General features: G+C 37.6%; 1 protein-coding gene across 3 annotated transcripts in view; it reads right to left on the bottom strand.

Moving 5' to 3' along the window:
* FGD6 (FYVE, RhoGEF and PH domain containing 6) overlaps positions 1-23,676 on the bottom strand; it is a 120,312-nt gene that overhangs the window by 94,629 nt on the left and 2,007 nt on the right. For all 3 annotated transcript variants that reach the window (XM_058741759.1, XM_058741760.1, XM_058741761.1), the window contains exon 2: positions 17,561-19,961. In XM_058741759.1, the coding sequence (XP_058597742.1) occupies positions 17,561-19,961 (2,401 nt within the window). The remainder of the gene's footprint in view (positions 1-17,560; positions 19,962-23,676) is intronic.

The following is a 23,676-nucleotide window of genomic DNA, read 5'->3' as shown; positions in this document are numbered from 1 at the left end:
CAGAAGGAGCAGAATATCTGCTTTGGAGCAAAATGGCCTCTGTTTTTTTGTTTGTTTTTTTAAATGTTTTTATTTATTTTTGAGAGAGTGAGAGACAGAGCACGAACAGGGGACGGGCAGAGAGACAGAGAGACACAGAATCCCAAGCAGGCTCCGGGCTCTGAGCTGTCAGCACAGAACCTGATGTGGGGCCTGAACCCACAAACCATGAGATCATGACCTGAACTGAAGTTGGACACTTAACCAACTGAGGCACCCAGGTGCCCCCAAACTGATTCTGTTTTAATCTTAGCTCTTCCACTTACTATCTAAGTGAAAATGAGTGATAAGCTCTTAACTTCAATTTGCCTCAGTTTCTTCATCCATAAAATGGGGATAATAATAGTGCCTACCTGAAAGGGCTTTATAAGAATCAAACAAATTTATATGAATAATGTACTGACAACAATGCCTGGTATTTGTATGCATGCTCTCTCATGTACATGTTGAGTGTCATCTGTAATATTAAAAAAACAATTACTCCAGATACTTAAAAGTCTAGACTTGGGTAAAAAAATGACTTCAGACAGAAGCTTCTGCATTATCAGTCATGTGAAACAGCTCATCATCAGTGTACATGGCTGAGTAAAGAACTCCTGCAATGAGATCATATGAGCCATGATTTTGTAGCAGGTCACCCCTACTCTTGTTATAAATGTTTTACTTCACTGCTTCTTTTTGGGAGTTTATTACTTGTACAGTAATATCCTGAAGCTTGGAATAATCACACTTTTACCCATATCACAACACTGTTTCCTATTTCTAAAAGAATTTCAGTCACCACCTAATTTAGAGGTGTCCTATTAGATCTCAAGATACTTTTAAAAGCACCTTTCTAAACACTAGCTTTATCCCTCTTTGGTAAATAAAGATCACAATGAGCAACACAGGCTACAAAGACCTCTGAAAGTTATAAAATGCACATGTCACTTATACATTGAAGTTGCTGATTCTTTTAGTTATGTGAACTTTACTTTGTAATGTAAAGCAAGGTACCTGTATTTCTTTTCTAATTACAGATGTTCATCCTACAGTAGAAAGTCTAGTAGACAGCACTTCAAAACCTTGATCCCCTGCTCTGAACCACTAGCTAAAGGCACCAGAAAAGGAGAGGAAGGAAGTAAGGACAAATTAAGGTACCAGAAAATAGTAAGAAAAGAGGGAAAGAGGAGAGATATAAGGAGCAAGTAGAAAGACAAAGCGTTATCCAGGAACGTGATCCACTCTTCCATCTGTGATATGTGCCTGTACTACCCTAGCTGTTCACTGAGTTCCTGGTGAGTTAAGCTTTGTGTTAGGCACCGAGGTAACACAAGAAGGAAGGCTTCCTGCCTAGGGGAAACAGTTCTGACAGCCTTTGCCTTTCTCAAGTACCTCCAAGATAAGGCCTCCTGGGAACAGAGATTAACTACCCCTAAAATTTCCATTTATTCTAAAACTTTCCATATCAAAAAACAAAACAAACAAACCCCCAGAAAACCTTTTCTCTCAACTAGAATGGAGGGGGATAAGGAGAGGGAAAGGAAGGAACATTTTACTTTTCGCTTTATGTACATTTAACTTTAAAAGAAAAAAAAAGGATTCTATGTAATGCTTATAATTTAAAAACTTAATACAGAAAATCCCCATTCTCCTTCCCCCAAGCTTACTAATTTCAATTATTTCAAGCATTCCTCATATACAATATGTATGTATGTATGTATGTATATATATATATATATATATATATATATATATATATATATATGTATGTATATAATACTTAGGAAGAAAAGATCAAAGATAAGGGGGAAGGATGGGCTGGAGACAGCCATCCCTATCTAAGCCTCCTATAAAATGCAAAACAAAACAAAACAAAACAAAACAAAAATCAGACCATGTTGACATGTAAATTACAGCAGTAATTTTCAGTATACGTCCTGTAGACAGACTATAAATGAACACACTTCCAACCCTCTAAATTGTCTACCACCTGTCAAGGAAAATGATAAATTCCCTGTATGGTAAACCCAAGGAAGAAAGAACATCTTTACCCTAACATCAGGTAAGTATAGTAAGATAGAAGCTACTGTAAACTCCAACAAACCCTACTCACAGTCACAGATTTTAACTTATGGAATCAACCCACAGGGCATTAGCAGAAAAGCCAGCAGACATATTTACTGGAGTCAAGACTTCAACAAGCAGGCTGAAAAGACAGTAATATGTAGAGTACAGGAGAGTATGGGAAGATACTTTGCTCCTTAGCAGTGGGAAGGGCTCAGTAAGAATTAAAGATGCTTAGAATCACTACTATTGAGAATCAATCTAACAAGGCTACCTTCAATGGAACGGTTAAGATCTCATGTTAGCCCACTGTACAAAACCATCAACAGGTAATCAAGTAAACACTGGGTATGAAAACATACTTAAACTAATTTTACCATCAAAAAGCCCCTGAACCTATTAGAGCTAATGTATTTGCTTACTTTCTCAGTGTTTAAATTTTGCTCTACAAAGAGTTCATATATTTTAATGAGACCAAAACTAATTTCTTTAATAGTCACAGAAAACTTTCACCCTTCAGACCTTTATTTTATATTCTTTGCTAAAACCCTAGTACCAATTCTCATTTTATTTACTTATTTTTAAATGTTTATTCTTGAGAGAGGGTGGGAGAACAAGCACAGGAGAGGGAGACAGAATCTGAAGCAGGCTCCAGGCTCTGAGCTGTCAGCAGAGCCCGACACAGGGCTCAAACTTACGAACTGTATGATTATGACCTGAGCCGAAGTCAGACGCCGAACGAACTGAGCCACCCAAGCGCCTCCCAGTTCTGATTTTAAAAGTTTCTTTTATCCTTCCCCAAATATGGTACTTAGCATATACTTGGTATGCAGTAAGCACCTGTAATTGGAAACACAATTTAATATAACTGGAAACACAATTTAATACTAGGATGAAACGTGTAATCTATTAAATAGCTTTCTCAGGTTATCTGTACAAGTTCACAAACATATCCTATATGTTATTGGTCTTCTTAATAGTTAGAACATCAGATTTTATCTGTTGTATAGTGAGAACACTAAAAGATAAGGGTAAAAAGTTTTCTTAAGTTAACATTTTTCTAGAAGATTTCATAGTTAAAAAAAAAATTTTTTTTTAACATTTACTCATTTTTGAGAGACAGAGCATGAGTGGGGAAGGGGCAGAGAGAGGGAGACACAGAATCTGAAGCAGGATCCAGGATCTGAGCGGTCAGCACAGAGCCTGACGCAGGGCTTGAAATCACGAACTGCGAGCTGAGCCAAAGTTAGATGTTCAACCGAGTGGGCCACCCAGGTGCACCAGATTTCATAATTTTTTTTATTTAAGATTCTTATATTTTTCTCATCTGGATACCTGACTACTCGAGATTGGTGTTGATAATATACTTTATTTGCAGACAATAGAATTTAAATAACATATTTCAGCAGACCAGATGTTCAAATCCTAAAATAATGATATGGGTAATTGACCCCATAAGAGAAAGCACATTTTCTATAGCTAAATCACTCTAATCATTTCTTCATATATATAAAAATTGCACAAGGCCTTCACCAAGCTCTTGATTTTGGGACATGCTAACAGTTTGGCTAACTCCTTTGGGTACCTACAAACTGCTTAGATTTTTATTTTTTAACTTTCAGTTTTCTTACTACATGTAAGACATAGAGACAGCTCTTTCATTTAAGAAAAGTTTTATAGGGGCGCCTGGGTGGCGCAGTCGGTTAAGCGTCCGACTTCAGCCAGGTCACGATCTTGCGGTCTGTGAGTTCGAGCCCCGCGTCGGGCTCTGGGCTGATGGCTCGGAGCCTGGAGCCTGTTTCCGATTCTGTGTCTCCCTCTCTCTCTGCCCCTCCCCCGCTCATGCTCTGTCTCTCTCTGTCCCAAAAATAAATAAAAAACGTTGAAAAAAAAAATTAAAAAAAAAAAAAGTTTTATAAAAATATTTTTTTTAGTATTAAATTATCTGCATTTTCTGAATCGCACATCACATCACGATAGGCACCTTAAGATACATACTTTGAGAGACTGTTAAAAATTGCTTTTGATTCGTGTGGGAATTTAGGCCTATGGCTTCTTTCTGCAGGTTCGTAACAGGACAAGTGGAATGAGTGGAATGGAAAGTTTCTTGCTTAACAATTCTACAACATGTAAGGATGCTCACTATCTAATAAAGACAGACTCATGTGAGGTCTTTTAGCCCAATTTCTCTTCTTCAAGGGAGCTTTGTTTTAGCAAATAGCAATAATTTTCCAAATCTGTGTAACAGCTTTCCAAAATTAACAGATGTTTCCTGTGCATTCTGGAAGCCTAGTCAGTGGGACACTGGTTTACTCAAAATGCAGCTGGATTCTGACCTCACACAAGTAAAAGCAATATATAACCTGACAACTATTTACTCAGATGTGACCACCTATTTTGTGCCAGGTATCTGCTGAGGCCAGGGACACAAAGATGCTTATAATATTTATTCTTATATTTCTTATATCTTAGGTTTCTTTTTTTGGAGGGAGTGGTAGGGAGAGGCTAACAAACTGCTAGGATAGAATAATAAAGTAGTGCTGTGCAAAAGCAGACGAAGAAAGGGGTGACCTGTACTGCTTGGTATACAATCAATACAGTAGATGGTAGCTATCACTTTTATTACACTGTAAATAGGGTATGTTAGGTAACATGCTATGGAAGGGAGTGGCAACACAAGTATCCACAAATTCACTTCCTCAGTCTTTCAAGAACTATTTACAATGTGCCCATTATACGTCAGGCACTGTTCTAGGCACAAGGGATAAAGTGCTGTAACAAAGTTAAATGCCTCACTCATTCATGCAGGTTGTATTTTAGTAGTGGAGAGAAGTGGGAAATAGATAATATACTGATGGGAAAAGAAAGTGTTATTAGAAAAACAGAACCGGGTAAGTGGGACAAGGGGATAGGTGGAAGAGGTAGGGGTATTTTCTTACCTTTCCGACACTGGAAAGGGAGAGTTCCGTGAAAGGTAACATTTGAGTTAGGTCTAGAAGGATGAAAGATAATCTGTCTGGAGGAGGGTGTGTCAGGTAGTAGAACAAAGCTATGAAAGGAAACAGGGTGCTTAGGAATGTTGGTCAATCTTATACAGGTAGGCAAACTCATGACATTACAAAGGCCAACTGGGGCCAGACCACAAAAAGTCTTATTTACTAAGGTAAAGAGTTTGAATTTTATTCTCTAGGGAGTAGGGCACCAAATGATGCTTAATTACGAGATAATTCTTTAAAAACAAAAAACCAATGGGACGCCTGGGTGGCTCAGTCAGTTGAGCGTCCGACTTCGGCTCAGGTCATAATCTTGCAGTCTGTGAGTTCGAGCCCTGTGTCGGACTCTGTGCTGACAGCCCAGAGCCTGCAGCCTGCTTCGGATTCTGTGTCTCCCTCTCTCTCTGCCCCTCCCCGGCTCATGCTCTGTCTCTCTCTCTCTCTCTCAAAAATAAATAAACTTTAAAATATATATATATGAAAAAAACAATAAACCAAAAAGTCTCACTTGCAAATGGGCCAAAGAAACAGAGATTTCACCTGAGAGGATATATAAATGGCAAATATGTACATGAAAAGATATTTAACATCATTAACCATTAAGGAAATGCAAACTGCACCACAACGGGATGTCACTACACACACCTATCAGGATGGCTAAAAATAAAAGTGGCAAACACCAAGTGCTGAAGGGGGTGTAGAGACACTGGACCACTCATACACTGCTGGTGGGAAAGTAAAATGGTACAGCTACTCTGGAAAACAGTTTAGGAGGTTAGTTTAGGAGGCAGCACCTCCTAAAACTAAACACGCAATCACCACATAACCTGTAATTGTACTTTTGGGTACTTATTCCAGGGAAATGAAAACATATGTTCATACAAAAACCTATACATGAATGTCAATTATAGCTTTATTTTTAAGAGCCAAACAGTAGAAATGGCCCTTTAACTAGATGTCCTTTAACTAGAATATTACTCAGCAATAAATGGAAAGAGCTATAGAGACGTATACAACAACTTGGATGAAATCTCCAGAAATGATGCTGAATGAATTATGATTCCATTATATGTAACATTTTTGAAATGACAAAAAATTTGAAATGGATTATTGGTTGCCAAGGTTGGGACTGAGATGGGTGAGAGGTGGGTGTGGTTATAAAAAGGTAACAGGGGGGATCTTTGCAACGATGGAATTGCTCAGCATCTTCACTGTGATGGCAGATACACAAACCAACATGTGGCAAAATTACATAGAACTAAATACATATATACATACTGAGTACAAGTACTGGGGAAACCTAAGTAAGATCAACAGATTGTATCAATGTTAGTATCCTGGTTGTGCTGTTTTACTATAATTTTACAAAATGTTACCATGAAGAGAAACTTGTAAGAGGATACTAGTTTTTCTCTGTACTCGTTCTCTTTTTGTTTTTAATTTTTTAATGTTTATTTTTGAGAGAGAGAGTGCGTGCGTGCAAATGGGGGAGGAGCAAAGAGACAGGGAGACACAAAATCTGAAGCAGGCTCTAGGCTCTGAGCTCTCAGCACAGAGCCCGATGCGGTGCTCGAACTCACAGGTTGCGAGATCATGACCTGAGACGAAGTTGGATGCTCAATGGACTGAGCCACCCAGGCGCCCCTCTTTCTTTTTTTTTAAAGAGAAAACTTTTTTTTTTTTTTTTTGAGAGAGAGAGTGAGCTGGGGAGAGGGTCAGAAGGAGAAAAAGAGAATCTTAAGGAGGCTCCACCCTCAGTGAAGAGCCCAATGTGGGGATTGAACTCATGAGTCGTGAGATCATTACCTGAACCAAAACCAAGAGTCAAAACCAAGGGACACTTAACCAACTGAGCCACCCAAACACCCTGCCTCTGTACTATTTCTTACAACTGTACGTGAATCTACAGTTATGTCAGTTACACTTTCAACTTAAAAATATCATAAACCAGATTGTAAATTCCTTGTGACTAGGAACTCTCCTTAGTTTCTCTGATTTCTTGTCTAATTCCCCTATCCCCGCCCCCCATTTCCAAATGTTGAGACCAGCCTGAGAGAAGGACATAGTAAGAGGTAATTATTTGGTTTCTGGTTTATCCAAGGGGAATTAAGTTTACTAATTTCTATAAAAGTAAAATCTATATTTTACCAAAATTCTCTATATAAATTCTATAAAATAAAATCTAAAATACCAACTGTCTCTGAAGTAGTTGATTATCTACTATGGAATAAAATGACTTCAAAATATCCCCATTAGCAGTTAAAATGTCACTATGTTTACATGGGAATCAGATGCCTTTTAAATCAACTGTCATTAGGTAGGAGTCTTTGGGAATCAGAGTCATGGAAAACTGGCAGATCGAGGCCAACAGGATTTCAGCAGGCTCCTATAACAAAAGCCTTCAGAGCATGGCACTCCACTATCCCCTCTTCATCTGTTTTAGCACAAAACATTTGAAGAGGAGAGGCAGGAAACAAGTGATATAGGGCAGTGAAACATGTATCCACATCTGTAGACTAAAAAATCCATACTTACATGCTCTTTGGTAATAAGACATCCTCACAATGGAGCCAATTAGGGAGTTATTTCTGGATAGATTAATTAATTTGGATTGAGAGAAAAAAACTACAAATATATCAGAAGTCTGAATTATCAGAAGTCCTATAATTCAGTTTGAGTTCTTTCATATACATGTATCTACTTTTCATACCCAAGTATAGGTCTTACTTACCAGGCTTGCTTTGGAGAAGCCGTAATTAGCACTGTAATTATTTTACACGAGACACAGTGTTAAAATGCCCAGCAGCATGTACACAAAAGGAATTTAATATGTTTTCTACATGACTTTCAGCATTTATTTGCTTAAAATAAGACTAGCTAAATTCAGTTAAGCCTAGGCAGAATGAATACAAGATGCCAAATTAAAAAGTCACAGAGGGGGGCGCCTGGGTGGCGCAGTCGGTTAAGCGTCCGACTTCAGCCAGGTCACGATCTCGCGGTCCGTGAGTTCGAGCCCCGCGTCAGGCTCTGGGTTGATGGCTCGGAGCCTGGAGCCTGTTTCCGATTCTGTGTCTCCCTCTCTCTCTGCCCCTTCCCCGTTCATGCTCTGTCTCTCTCTGTCCCAAAAATAAATAAAAAACGTTGAAAAAAAAAAAAAAGTCACAGAGGTATCATGATCAGTGTCACCTTGGAGGTATATTCCACAAGCCTCTTGGTAGATGAAGCCAGTGACTGTGACCTATGTCAGCAGCCCCAGAAATGATGCTAGCAGTGCTCATCTAAGATTTTCTCTCAATCTATAGCCCAACTGAATGTGCTCCCTGTCCAGTTTCCAGGTCTTGCCCTCTCATAATTCACAAGACTGCAGAAATCCTATCTCCTCCAATATTCAACCAGAGAGTGTATCACCTGCCTCTTTGGGGGAAAAAAACCCCTACCATTCATTTAAATCTGTTTTTTTTTTCATTACGATAATAAGGATATATTATTATAAAAGGTATTTCAGCTTTACAAAATTATTTACTTTGGGGATCCATAAATAGTAATTAACTATTAAACTACAGTGTTTTAGAGGTCAGAAAGTATTTGACAAAGAATGAAATCAGGAATAGTGATAATAGCTAAAAAAGTAACTTTCACGTAAATCAGTGGGAAAATGAGACATGCATAGTCCTCCCAGTGTCATTAATTTCCCCATAAAATGGTACTAAATGACAGGAACCCATTTTAACACCACTACCTTGACTAAATGCAAATATGGCATGAATAGTTCAGTTTCCAAACACTGAAACATCAATTTCCTAACCACAAAAACTTTCCAACCAATGAGCTCTTCTAGCATGAAAAATCTGGAGCCTCTGAAAATGCTCAGTGATGCCTATACATATCACTGCAGGTGTCCTTGTGTTTTCCTTCTAGACAGTGAACAAATTTGGGACAGAAATACTTTGTCCATCAAGGTTTCCTGGATAGAAGATTCACAGACCTCTACCGATATCAAACATAAAAAGAAAAAAAAAAAAAAGGCAAAACCAATGCCTCACAGCACAGAACAATATGAACATATCCTGATTTAAAATCAATATGTCTCAGGAACTTGGTTCCATATTGAGTTCACCTACACAATACCTGCGTGCCCTTGGTCAAGTTACTTAAAACTCATTAAGTCTTAGTTTCCTCATCTGTAAAAGAAGATAAGATCTGCCTTATAGGATAGAAGGGACTATGAGAGAGCTCCTAGCATGATGCTTGGCATAGCAGAAATACTGAGTAAATAGTAACTATTACTATTTAGCATAGAGTCTGTGCTATTTGATGTTAAGATCATTTCTTATCCTTGATATTATCTGGTTGATAGACTTTTGGTGAGGTGGGCAAAAAACTGGATTGATGGGGAGTCAGATAGTGGAGGGAAGAAAGTTTTGTTAACATATATTAGTAGCACAGATATTTGTTGGCTAAAAAGTTTCTGCTTAGTTTGAACCCTTCTCTCTCTGAAATCACCTGAAATCATCTTAAAAACACGAGCCAGGGGCGCCTGGGTGGCTCAGTCGGTTGGGCGGCCGACTTCAGCTCAGGTCATGATCTCGCGGTCTGTGAGTTCGAGCCCCGCGTCGGGCTCTGGGCTGATGGCTCAGAGCCTGGAGCCTGCTTCAGATTCTGTGTCTCCCTCTCTCTCTGCCCCTCCCCCGTTCATGCTCTGTCTCTCTCTGTCTCAAAAATTAAAAAGTTAAAAAAAAATTAAAAAAAAACCAAAACACGAGCCATATAATCCTGTGTTCATAAGCTGTGTGCAGCCCTCCTTCCTAATAGGGATAACAATATCTGTCATAACTGAAGAAAATAGGCAATGTCATAAGCAAACCTAAACCTTTTTTCAACAACTAAGATCACTTGAGTTTTCTAAATCTTGCTGACTTTCACTGCAATGGTTCCACAATAGCATTAGAAGGGGCAATGTGGTATTCTGAAGCAGCAGGTTGGAGTCTTGGTTTTGCAACTTCCCATCTCTGTGGTGTGGAAAAAGTCAGCATGTCTTGCTGGGCTTGGCTTCATCAGTGAATGAGGAGACTGCACTGGATGATTTGTAATGACTCTATTAGTTCTAAAATTTACATTTAACCTAGAACCATTAAAAGACATATATGACTTTCCAAATTTCTCAAAATACCCAAAAGGTCCCCATTTAAGTTTCCTCACCCAAACGTGATACCAAATAAATCATATCTGGACTCATGAATGAGCTCATTATTCATCCCTCCCTCCCACCCCAAGCACTTCCCACAACCTAAAAGGGCAGTAGTGAGGAACTGTGCTTTTCCCTCATGTTTCCAACAGTGGAACTATACAAAGAAAATTTAAGAAATGAAACAGCTACTCATTTAAATTGAAATATCTGTTTACTTGTGACTGCAGATACATCTAAAGACCAAGAGAAAAGACAGAAAAAAAGTCACCAATTATTCCTTCTGTATACATTACACCAACTTTCCTGGACTTGAAATTACAATTGCCAAATAGTTCAAATCGGAACTACTTTTCAGATGAAGAAAGAAAAAAGAACGAGCTATTCTAAATTTATCAAAAACCAAATCTATTCTTTAATTCCTAATGTTTCAGATGATACTAACATATGCCAAAGTATATCAACTTGCCAAAAATATGTTACCAAGAAACTGACTTCAAAAAAATATATGATCTAAGTAAAACAAAGTTTTCTATGGAATCCACGGGAGCTCAAGAATAAGCAGTTACACCATTTCAAACAGAAAAAAGGCTAATGTGTTTGTTTTCCTTTTTATTTTTATCCAAACATTCAGGGGAACTGATTTTCTTTGTTCAGTGTTTATTATTTCACCTTTCCTGAAGCAGAAACCAAAATACTTTGATAAATGGGAGAGTCTGGTAAACAGACCCTTGGACATTAGGGCTCAGAATCACGAATCTCATTGTATTTTAATTGTCCATTTTTCCTGAAGTCACCATCACCGTGATTCGATTTCTTCTTGTATAAAAGGGTATGATAACACCAAATACAACCTTACTCCAATGCACACTTATATGGAACCAAAATGGCTCTATAATACATGCAAACAAGAAGGGCTGAGAAATGCAGAAGACAGCTGTTCTTCCTGGAAATACTATCATCACACTTTACTCCACTGATAGTCTATTTGGTCAACCCAATTTTTATAATTCCAAAGATAGATTATCTCTGTCTGACGTCAAAACTACTTGCAAATACTTTTTTTTTTTTTTTAACCTTCAGAGATCCACAAACACGATTACCAGACTCAGACTAATCCAAAGTAGTTTTTCTATACCACCCAGAGGAAACTAGGCAGTGCAGTTCTTGAACTTAACTCAGAATTTAATAAAAAACATCTACTTTGTAGCTTCCTACACCCAAATGTGCTACAACTCAAACTGCTCTTTGAGTTGTGGCACACTTTGCTACACTTCGCTACTAATATAGTTTCAAAAAAGTATTAAAATAAATAGGCTCATATAAACATGTCTACTTTTTTAATAAAGGGCTTACCCTAAATACCAAATTAATCTATGTAATTCCAGGAAAAGATGATGCATTTAAAAGAAATGTCTGGAAGAACACAGAAAGCTTACAAAAGTAATATACAAAGCACAGGCATTACTTACGAATACCTGAAATATGAATACACTCATCACCCTACAAAAGAACATGAGCCTAGATTTGGAATTCCCCTGAACCACCTGGAGGAATGGTGAGCCAAAGTTCATCTTCTCCACTTCTTCATCCTGTTCCTTCCTAATAAGTTCCTCAACACACCACCTTTTACACCTCCTTGAATGTATCAACATTTAAAAGTTACAAAAATCTTATTTTATCGTTCTGTTTTGGTATTGCCACAATTTCATTTGCTATTAATTTCCATTGCACTTTTCACATATCAGAAGCTAAATAAGTTCTTGTGGGCTGGCTAGGAACCTAAGACCTACTCACAGTTATTTCTATTGCAAAAATGCATTGAGTTCCAAACATCCTATTAACAGGCTTAATCCATTTACAGATTGATGGATTATCAGATTATCTTTACCAATCAGGTCCTTACAGGAATTAAAAATGTTTAGGAAAACAATGAAGGCCATCCTTGTCCCCTCCCCACAGGTGTCCTTTCCCAAAAGGTTCACACTGAGAATGTTTTTCTAGGAAATAGGTCAGAAGCTCATTTTGCAAAGCAATTTGTCTCACTGATATAATTGATTATTAACTTTTAAAAAGCAAAATTATGATATCCTTGGCTAAATTACAAAATTTTTAGATTTTTACTATTCAAAAATTTAATAAAAATCTAGCAATGGAAAACCAATCATCTCTAAAAATAATGCCACCCACCCCCCAAATGTGCAAATATCATCTATCTCAACACAATGTATTTTTACCATGACAGGATGTATGTGTGTACACACAATCATAATTTAGGATATTTGTTCTTCTATCTCTTGACTAAAAATATGCATCCAAAAGTATAAAGTGACATTCCAACACAGAAAAGCATAATGTTTGATAAAATATCACTTATCTGTTTCGGCAAAAAATGAGACCAAAGTGACAGTGCTGGAAAAAATACTGCAATTTCACTAATTGCTAATAATTAATTTGAAAGGAAAAAAGAAAAGCTTTATTGCCAAGAAATAAAATCCAATGCTTCTAGCTGCAGTTTCAAATGCAGGGTAAGTATGTAAACAAACAGATTTGCCAAAATTGTGAGGTTATGATTCCAACACAAGAAAGCCAAAGTTAAAGAGCCATACAAATGTTTGATATTTCCTGAGCTGATGATGCTGTAAATAACTCCCAGTAAAAGGCTTCTGTTGAGATACAGGAGTCCTAACCCTTACCCTCTAACAGTGCATAATCTTATCAGTGCTACAATAAGGTGGAAATGCTTATTAGGGCTATTAATTTATACTTTAATCATTACATTAAAATCCAACACTACCACCAGATGGTAAATGCAACCCAAGAGACACTAGGTCTGATGATTTACAACACAGAAGCCATAACAGGATTTTAGACGATTTGTCATTTGGCCAGCTCATTAAGCCCAGTTTTGTGCTTAAAACGGGGAGAAAACAAAAAACTTAATACTTTCCTTCATCAGAAATGAGGGTCTACTGATTAAGAAGAAATTATTTTGAAGTTTATTTTATTTTGAATCTTGGTGCTTGAGGAAAACCAAAAGATAAATCCAAACCTGTCAAGTGATGGGGACTTCTGGGCAAAGTTTCAAGAACAGCCATCTACATTGGCTGATTCCATTTCCTCTCTTTGAAATCCTCCTCAGTCTTTAATCTGGCTTCTTCCTCTAGAGCAACACTGACACTGTTCTTATCAAGGTTAAAAAACGACCTCCTAAATGCCAAATTCAATCTTGTCCATTTTTATAAGCCTTGAGTCTAGTCTTACCACCTTTGTGAAGTCATCTTTATCTTAATTTATTTTTTTAAGTAATCTCTACACCCAACCTGGGACTCAAACTCACAAACCTGAGATCAAGAATTGCATGCTCCTCCCCGACTGAGCCAGCCAGGTGCCCTGTGAAGTCATCTTTAACACCCTTCTTGGGGTATAACTCAGACAAAGTTTGGAATCACAAAACCATGCTGCCCTGTAATTGTCTGCTGCCTCACTGGACAGAAACTCTGGGGAGTAGGCACTCTCCTTTCACTTTTGAAGGCACAGTGCTTTACACATGGGTCAATATTGTGGAATATATAAACTGAGGGCTTGCTAGGTTACCCAGGAAAACTCAACAATCATTCATTTTCTTTGAAGTGCTTATAATAAGAATTAAACAACAGAGGAAAAAGGTAGAAAGGTTCCAGGGAAAGTTTTTCTTGGTTAGAGAGTTAAGAAATCCACTACAATTTCAAAAGGAAAATTCCCATATTGGCATACTATTATTTTGCTAATTTGTCTATAACTCTTTAATATTAACAACCCAAATTTACAAACTTCCCTATGAAAATCAAACTTCTTAAATAATACTAATAAATAAGCACTCATTAACCTGCATGCCAGTGAGACAGAAAGGCCTGCTGCCTGCTATGTATTTGAGGATAATCATGTTTGAAACATTTCAGGCAAGAGAGCTCCTAACTATACCCAAAAGGCACCAGAATACTCCAGAGTTTCTCACAATCTGGCTCCCAACAAAACTGCTTTTGAGAACCCAGGGCAGTAAGCAAACAGTGACCGATCTGGGAACACCAAAAGCTACAGTTTCTACGGCCAGGGGTATTCCCTTCACCCTCCTTTACCTTCATATTTGGCTATTCACCCTTCTTGGCTGCAGGGCTTCCCAGCACCACTCCTCACAGCAGCCAACTCCCCTCCTCCAGTTTCCTCTACTCACTCTTGCCTGAGGTCAGAAACCCAATTAGCAGAATCCTGCAGTGGAGAATGGGGAGGGAAAGAGAGGAGGGATAGGAATAGTGAGGAGAAAGGAGGGAAAGAAAATCCACTGCACTCTAAATCCCAATCACCCAGCCCTTCCCTTCTCCTTATCACTCCCAATGCCTTACAGTCTTTCTCAAAGCAAACCCAGCCCCTGATTTCCTCATTCTTTAGTCACCTCACCCTTTCCATAAACACTGCCTCTCAGACTCAGTGGATTTGCTTCTCTGACATGGGGGTGCTCAACCCCACCCTGGCCAATGCTCCTGCCTCAGCACAAAGAGAAGCTGAGAGGAAGAATTCACCCAGGACGAGGGAAGTGGAAGCCAGTACAGTAGTGGTTAATATAATTTAGGTGTTAAACTGAGTCCTTTACCAATGTTTCCAAAGTTGTTTCTTTGGACAATACACTCTAAGTTCCAAATTACAATTAACTTTTAGAATACAATCCTATTTGTAACTGGGGACTGTATACAATTATTTCCTGATAAATGACAAACATGTTATGAATTAGTAAATATTAAGCTGTTGGATTCATGAAACATCTGTCTTCTAAAGAAGGTGACCATATGAGCCACCTCAAGCTTGGCAGTGTCTGTTTACTAATCCAGAATCTGGTTGATTATATATGTGGACTCTGTAAAATTAGTAAGTCTCTCTGAGCCAATCTCCTCTGAAAGAGCCAGAATCTCCTCCCTGAGGATCGAGAAACTGTTAAAGACACTTGTCTACTCTTTCCAGCAGAACGATCTTACATAGGGTTCATAATGTATTTTTTCTAATCATTTTAGAACTTTACTGGGTTGGACTTTAATTACTGCAAGGCAGAGGTCTATATATTTTCAACAGCTAGATTACCAAACAGGATTTCCATTTGGATCCACTCAACTCACCTGAAATGTATGTCCCACTTCTCATTTACCTTATTTTAGGGTGTCCAGGTATCCTCCTCATGAGGGCTTGGATTTTGCTTTCTCTGTCTATTCAGTGTTGTTTACAAAAGGTACAACCTCCCAGGAAAAGCTGTTAGTCTGACCCTATGACTGAAGGCTTTTGATTCAGCTGGCACATTTCAAGAGTCTCAAGCCTGGCTCCCTGCTCCAGGCCTAAACAAAAATCTCTGTGGAAAGCTAATTCAAAAGCAGAGCTCACTCACTCTTCACCAGACTGCCCTACTTGACAGCCTGTAACCTGTCCAAAGCCGCCCTCAGTTTCCTGTGGCCTTGAGAAAGAACCCTCCTTAAGAATGCCATCCAGCTGCACAGGCTGGCTGTGTACATTAACCCCTTCCAACCACGTTTCCCACCACCATCAGAGCAAAGCGCCCTGCGTAAGAAACAGCAGAAAAAGGCTGAGTTCCAGAAGTTTACAGCTGGTGTTAGCAATAATGACAGATCCTTGAGATTTAAGCCTGAGGGCCAATGGGATGACCAAACCTCCAGTTTCAAGAAAAAAACTTCATCTTAGGTAAGGACAGTAGTATACCATAAAGAAGCCAAATTAATTTCCCTTTCTCACAGATACACTATTCACTATACAGAAGAATATTAAAAGGAGGGCAATACCAACAAAACTGTTCCATGGACAGAAGAGCAAGCATGAGAATTCATTTTTTTTTTTAAGTTGGGATACTTAATTTCAATTCTCTGTCAAAATATTTATGCCAAGAAAAAGGCTTTTGCCTAGGTACTAACGTTCAGAGTAGACAGTTGTAAACAGAATGGAGTCAGCTATGAGAAAAGTTAGGCAAGGGAGGCTAAGTCTTTCATGGGTCAAAGGAGGAAGGACAGGGTTTATGAGTAAAGAAAAACGTTAGGAGAGCATCTGTAAGCTAAAAGAAATTAGAACAATTTTACTTGGTACACTAAGATTTTGCTTGACATTTTTATTTATTCAATTCTCCTGATAATCCTTTAAGCCCCTACTACGTGCCATATATGTTAACATTTCTGCAAAAGTCCCACTGTAGATCTGAGTATTCAAAGGCTTGAGGTTTATATATAAGAACACCAAGACTTCAAAAAGGGTCTATGTGCTTTTTGTTAAATACAAAACACTTTAAATGCAATGCAAAGGCCCCTCTTTGTGACTACAGAGAGAAAAAAAGCAGCTGCAGTGGTTGTGTTGTGGGTTGTGTTTTTTTTTTTTGCCTCTTTTTTTATTCAATTTATCATCCAACCAACACCTACTCATTCCTCCTCAGCCCCTTGGTTGACCTCATGAAGGATAAAAAGGTATGACTCAAACTCTTCTTGGAGCTTAAAACTAAAAACAGAACACCAGACATACCAATAAATAATTACACCATAAAACACACAGAGAAAGGCTGTAAGGATACCACAGCATAAAAGGGAGATCAGAATAGGAAATAAACACTTGCTACTAGGTCTGTAAAAGCTTCATGAAGCCAGTGGTTGCTGAGCTGGACCATTAAAGATGGTCAAGGTTTTAATAAGATGGATGGAGTAGGTAGGTATATCAGAAGTAGCATGTACACATACAAAACTGAGAAAGAAAGGATAGTACCTTTCCACTTCCTGCATTTTTCCTACGTCCATATGAAGTCAGCAATTAGTCCTCAACAAGCAAAATAACTAATATCAGAGAGGAAATTTTGCAAATTTAGAGGTTTTAACTGACAAGGGCACCATAGGCAAACACATGGATTTCAAACTTTACAGATTCCTACACCTAACAAATAAACCTCACTGAACTGGCCAATTTCCTCTCCTAGTTTCCTGCTATGACTTCTAAGTTGGTGCTTTGGAGGCCCTGCAAACTCGCTCTTCCAGGTCTCTCTTGTACTATCTACACTATCACTGGGTCAAATTCTTTGAATCAGCTACTAAAATAACTCAACTACTTCAAGCTTGCATTGAAAACATCCATTCTGGCTATATGATAAAAGAATATTGTAGTTTGGAATAATTTAATATATGCTTAACTAAGCCACTCTCTCACCAAGTGATTTTCCCCATCTCACAGGGTTGCTGCAGGTTAATTTCAGTTAAAGCGCAGTGCCTGTCTGGCACCTAAGTGTTACCTGGAATGCTGATGTCTGGGTTCAAGTTGCAGCTGGCCATCTGAAGCTTCATATGGCTCTTCTACCTCATACACATTTGCATCGGTGTCCTCCATGCTTCTGGAATTTTGCCATTCTAACTCGGGAGTTTTCCCTATGGCCATAATAAATGGCAAGTTCTCATATTCTGGTATTTCCTCATAATGGCGTATATTTTCATACTCTGGTGCATAGCCACTTGTAATAGATTTGCAAGGTGTCTGAGATGATGACTCCCTGGAGAGCATTTGGTCATCCAAAGACTCAGATCTTGGTCCATTAGCTGCACTGGTCTGGCCCCGAGACTTTTTCCTCTTCTTCTGGGATTCTAGGCTGTAATTATCTGCAGAGTATGCTTTGATGGGCTTACTTTTCTTTTCTTCTACCAACGTGCCCTGCCAATCACTTTCAATCCCTTTCCGCTCCCCACCTGAGAGGCTGCCTGTGGTTGTATCTCCAACTTGGCTATTCTTGAACCAAAATTTCTGGAAGTCACTCTTCATGAAACAGATGGACAGTTTCATGTTCAGCAACTTCTTTAAAGAGTTCTTCTTTTGAGAGTCTTTGCAAGGCTTAGTGCACCTCTCCACATCCATAGCAGATAATGATTTCGCTCTAGGCTTAGTCGTGGCAGTTGAAGGCTCACTATTTGATGATATGGTGACAGATTTTAAGGATTCTGGGTTCCCTGAAAAGGGTAAAATAGGATGAGGTAATTTCCACACTGGCTTTTCTGAAGTCTGTTTAGTCATATCAAAGGAGGACAACATACCATGGTTTTGGGCACACAAATGTCGAAGGTGATTTCTTTCTAGACCCTTGTCTGAATTGTTTTCTTCATTTGAGGGATAAGAAATTTTCTCCACCAGCTCCTCTGAGGCAGCTTTTTTAAGTACTCCTGCAGCAGGCAAGCTGTGTCTCTGAGGTTTTTTGGGGACAATTCTTGAGGAACTTTCACCTTTTATTATAGATTCTTTTTGTATTTGAGGGGCAGATGCTTCCAGGTTACAGGCAGTAGGCAAATGTTCATTGCAAGTTAATTTGAGTTGCTTAGGCAGGCTCATAGATAAAGTACTGCATCTTATAAAACTGGTCCCTTTGTCCATAGCAAGTGACATACTAGAATCATCTACTGTCTTGGTGTCAGAACTCAAATTACAATCTGTTTCTATTTTTTCAAAGGAAGATGTTTCATGACACATAACTTTCTGTGGATTGAGTAAATTTTGTCTGTCACTGTTGCAGTCCACATTCAATTCACTTTTATTTCCTGGCTTCACTTTGTCCACCTGTTCCTGGTTACACAAAACATTCTGATGAAGAACACCAATTTTACTGTTTTTCAAACCAGCTTCTAAAGGACAAGAAGGGTTACTGTCTAAATTCTCTGGTTCTTCAGTACTTTCACTAGGAACATCTATATACTTTTGGCGTAACAGACGAGCAGCCCGTGTCTTTCTGGGCTTGGGAGTTGGAAATTTGGGGGTATATGGTACTAAGTGAATTTCTAAGGGACCAAGATCTTTGACTTCTGATTTCTTATTAACTCCATCTGAAGATGGAAAAGTACTTCTTTTATCATTTTCCAGAGTTTCTTGTTCAGATGAATGAAAGCAACTATTGCTTTTTTCACTACTATGCTGATAAGTTTCATCACTAGGAATCTGTAAGTGGCAGTGGTGATGATCAGGAACTTTTTCAAGGCTGGACAGGGAAGGTGACAGGTCTGCAAACTCAATTCTGAATTGTCTGTTGGAATTATAGCCATCAGTCATTTCTGGGCTGTCTGTGGAGCTGTGCTTCTGTAGGGAAATAAAAGGTGATGCTCGTTGTGTTAAAACATCTTTAAGCTTCTCTTCTAGGATGTTTGCCTTTAAAACTACTGCATTCTGGCTCCTGACTTTTTCAAAGTTAGAATCACATTTACTCCTTGTTTTTATAGCTGAAGAGGACTCATCAATTTTACTATTTTCTAAATTTTCATGCATTTCCAGGGGCTCTAAGATAAGCTGCTTTACACACACATGTTCTCTATTCCCAAGTTTATGGATACACTGAGAATTACAGGAGCACATTGGTAAAATATAATCACTGCTCTGATGCCCTACATTTTTACAATTAGAGTTGTCAGCATTTTTAGGTAATTCCTGTTTATGCTCTTGCAGGTTCACAATGATTTTCCTTGATGGTGACTGCCCGATGTCTCTAACAGGTGAGCCTTTCAGAACCTTTGGTTTCGGGGCTATTGCTGGTTTGGTTTTCTTTGTTGACTGTGGAACACTAGGCATCACAATATCAGGTTTAGGCGCAACAGGAGGTGGAGCAGGCTTATTATTTGCTACCACAAGCTTTGGCTTGGGGGCCACTGGTGGCTTCTTAATCTCTAGAAAGGAAAAAATAATAATTTGATGACAAAAACAAAAAACAAAACCCAAAAGATGATAAATGATTAAATTCGATAACATTTTTACTTTTTTTGACAAAATGGTGAACTTACATTTTACTAGGCAGATTATGTTAAAGAGTCAACGTTACTCTTGAAAATTCCTTAAGTTGTCCTTTAATTCCAATATACAAAGCTTTGGGTAGAGTGTACATTTCTTATCAAGTCCAAAACAGTTTTTCTTCTAACTCTAGAACAGATTACCATATCTTCAGTAGACACTAAATGAGATCATTGGCTTCTGCTTTTGGGACCCTTATAGAAGAAAAGTACTTCATTTGCTGAGTGCTAAGTGAGTGAATTTGCTTAAGTTACACGTAGATAGAACTCTTTAAGTTTGCCTCTCAGTAAGCAGTAGTATTCTTCAACTTCAATGATATACCATAGAGTTATATAAATGCTTTTTCTCAAGATTCTACCCCACTAGAACCCCAAAACTATCTTAAAAAGGAATACAGAAATCAAAAATTTTCCGAAACTTAAAAACAAAAGTAATTCTTCTGTATTATTCAATTCATTTTAAAGTTGGATTTCTCTGTACAGAAATTGTCATTGGGAATTTTCATTATAATCCTTCCCAGAGCTTTATTTTTTAAAAAGTCATGTGTATAGGTTCTACACCACATCTAATCAATCAGAGATTCTGGGAATACAGCCTGGACACATGTATTCTTTTAAGTTCCACATGTGAATATACTGTGTACCCTTAATTAATAATGACTACTGTAGTACATTTAAAAGATAACCACACACACACACACACACACACACACACACAAAAGATGACCACAATTTCAATTGTAGCAATCCTCCTTTGACATTATATAAAAAGCACTTAATAAACACCTATTATACAATGCTAGGTTTATACAGACCTGGTCCTATCCTAAAGGTACCTAATAAAAGCCTCACTCAAAAGACCTATAAAATAAAGATATACAGAGCCCGAATATCTGTATTTTTTTTAAAGTTCTTTACGTTTTTCCACCTAAACTATCTCTTATCACCTAGTCACATTTCCCCAAGGATACCTAAAGTAAAAATATTTTATCTTATACTTCTTACACTGCATGTTTGTTCCTCCAACAGGATCTAATGCTTAACAAAAACTTAATTTACTAAACAAAAACCATAAATCTTTCCAAATATCTGTTGGACATTAAGTACTTGAATACACAGAGGCTTTGATACTTCATTTAGTGATGATTTTCTTTTCAACAAAGGAAATTAGTCACGACACTTGGGAAGATATGACATGAAAGTGTGGGGGGTGGGTAGAGAGAGAGGGAGAGAACAGGGTGCTCTACTTCCTTTTACCAATCATTTTCCCAAACCAAGGTCACACAATGACAAATGCCCTCTCATTCAATTCCTGGTATAATGTCATAATAAAGAAGATAATAAAAAAATACTTCCAAAATAATTTAATACAAATTCCCAAAGCTACACAATTTCACTTAGCTATTTAATACACATGCTATTACTTTTAAGTAGAAAAAAATTGTAAAACCATTCAAAACCTAATGATAAACCTTGTTATAATAGTCTATTAAATTAAACTCTTGACCTATTAAGTCTTAAGGGAAAGTACGATTGCCCTAGGCCTCTTCCCAACCTCCCACCTTACCCAAGATAATGAAAACTGACAAACTGTCATGTTGATTTCATTTTTGTAACCATTCTTAAAACATCTTATCTTTGGGATTTTTGAAGGAATTAAAAAAAAAAAAAGTCAGTTTTGCAAGATGGAAAGAGTTCTGGAGACTGGCTGCACGGCAACATGAAGGTATTTAACACTACTGAACTATACACTTAGAAATGGTAAAGATGGAAAATTTATGTGTATTTTACCACAACTAAAAAAACCAAACAAACCCAAAAAACAAAAATCCAGTCTCATCAAACTAATCTTTTACTTTCTGAATCTTATAGCCTGTCAAAAGCTTCAGGGCCATCTAACCAATCAATTTTTGCTTTTTAGTTAAATTGTTTTTTACTCTTTGGTAACAATTTCACTATTTTCTTTAAATGTGCTTTATACACATTATCAGCATATCAGCATATTATACACATATCAGCATCCAAGGGCCATAAATACCTGTTCTCTGTTAGTTTTGTAGAAATTCAAGCAAATACGTATGAGTGGTGGTTGATTCCCGACAAACACAGCATAGCATATGTACCTAACACTTTTCAATGCTCACTCACTGCATTAAATAGATGACTGTGAACATTAGCTTACCACTGTTAACTATGTATTGGAGGAAGCAGATTAACATAACTCAGCTGGCTAACCTAATTCTGTGCCTTTGTGAAGATCTGGTTGCCTCAGTTTCCTTACTTGTAAATGAGGGATTTGAACAGATTTCTAAAGCCTATATGATTCCGAGATTATAACTTCTGTGATCCTTGCTTCAGGAGAATCCTTATATTCTCTAGTCCCTTATCTTTATATGATATTTCTTCAGTAGGACTTTGTCAGTCTTCACCATTAGAAGGCAAGCTCCAAGAGAGGAGGCATTTTGACATAATGCTCTATCCCCAGTCCTGAAAATAGAGCCTGGGAATAGTCAAAGCTGCCACATACATACCCTTCAATAGGTCTCAGTAACAGACAGTTTCTTTAAAAAAAAAAAAAAAAATCAATATCCATTTAAATGTAGAATAATATTCTGAAAAGTTAGCAGGAATCAACTTCAGTAGGATTATTAAATGAGTTATTAATCATTAGTAAGAGCAAATATTTAAGTCACTGGTATAGCAATATCCAAAATCCTTTTAATTTATTAAATTTATTAAATTATATTATTTATTAAACTACATTTATTTAATTTATATTATTATTATTATTATCATTATTATTATTATTTAGTGGCTCTATCTCGAAAGAAACACAACTCAAAAAATAACAAGTCATTATGGCCTGCTCCTATGTCACTCTTGAAATAAGTGCATGATGTTTGCAAATGAACCCAGCACCTTTGGATCTTAATACTGTAACAACATTTAGACCCAAAAGTGTAGAGCAAAGCAGCAAATCTTTTATTTACACAGCTGTTTGGCTTCAGGGAAAAATAAGGTAAGAAAGTAAAGCACTAGTACCATTTTACTATTACAAACATACGCGTCATCTGTTAGACACAGATGGCTGTGGTTCACATGTGCACACCTTCTTAGCTATTGGCCAGCCCAAAGGCAAAGCACATTAATGAGGCTGTATATGTTTTAAAAGATACAAAATATACACTGATAATCATCTCTCCCTTTTCATATACTGACTAGAATAATTCTAAAGTCTCTATTACGGGCCTACTCTTTCACAGATGCAGAAAAATGAAGAAAGCTCTTCTTCAGGATACATATAACTTAGATGTTCTACATTTATCTTATTTTTAAAAAATGAAGCCAAACCATCCCAAATACATCAGATTAGATTTAATGTAAACAAACACCCCCTCCCCCAACTGCGAATAACACTCTTAATGTTTTAATTAATTTGATTATGTACCAAAAAGCATCATAAAGAGTTTACAAAAATGATAAACACATAATTTTATAAGAATGGAAACAAAACCCCAGTTCTCTTCCATATTCTCCATTTAGACATGATAAAGAATAAAAAATCTTAACAGACAAAAAGGTAGTTAATGTTCTC

Source organism: Neofelis nebulosa, chromosome 8, assembly GCF_028018385.1.
Source record: "Neofelis nebulosa isolate mNeoNeb1 chromosome 8, mNeoNeb1.pri, whole genome shotgun sequence".
Taxonomy (NCBI): Eukaryota; Metazoa; Chordata; class Mammalia; order Carnivora; family Felidae; genus Neofelis; species Neofelis nebulosa.
The sequence above is the reverse complement of the archived record's forward strand: the minus strand, read 5'-3'. Positions and strand labels throughout refer to the sequence as shown.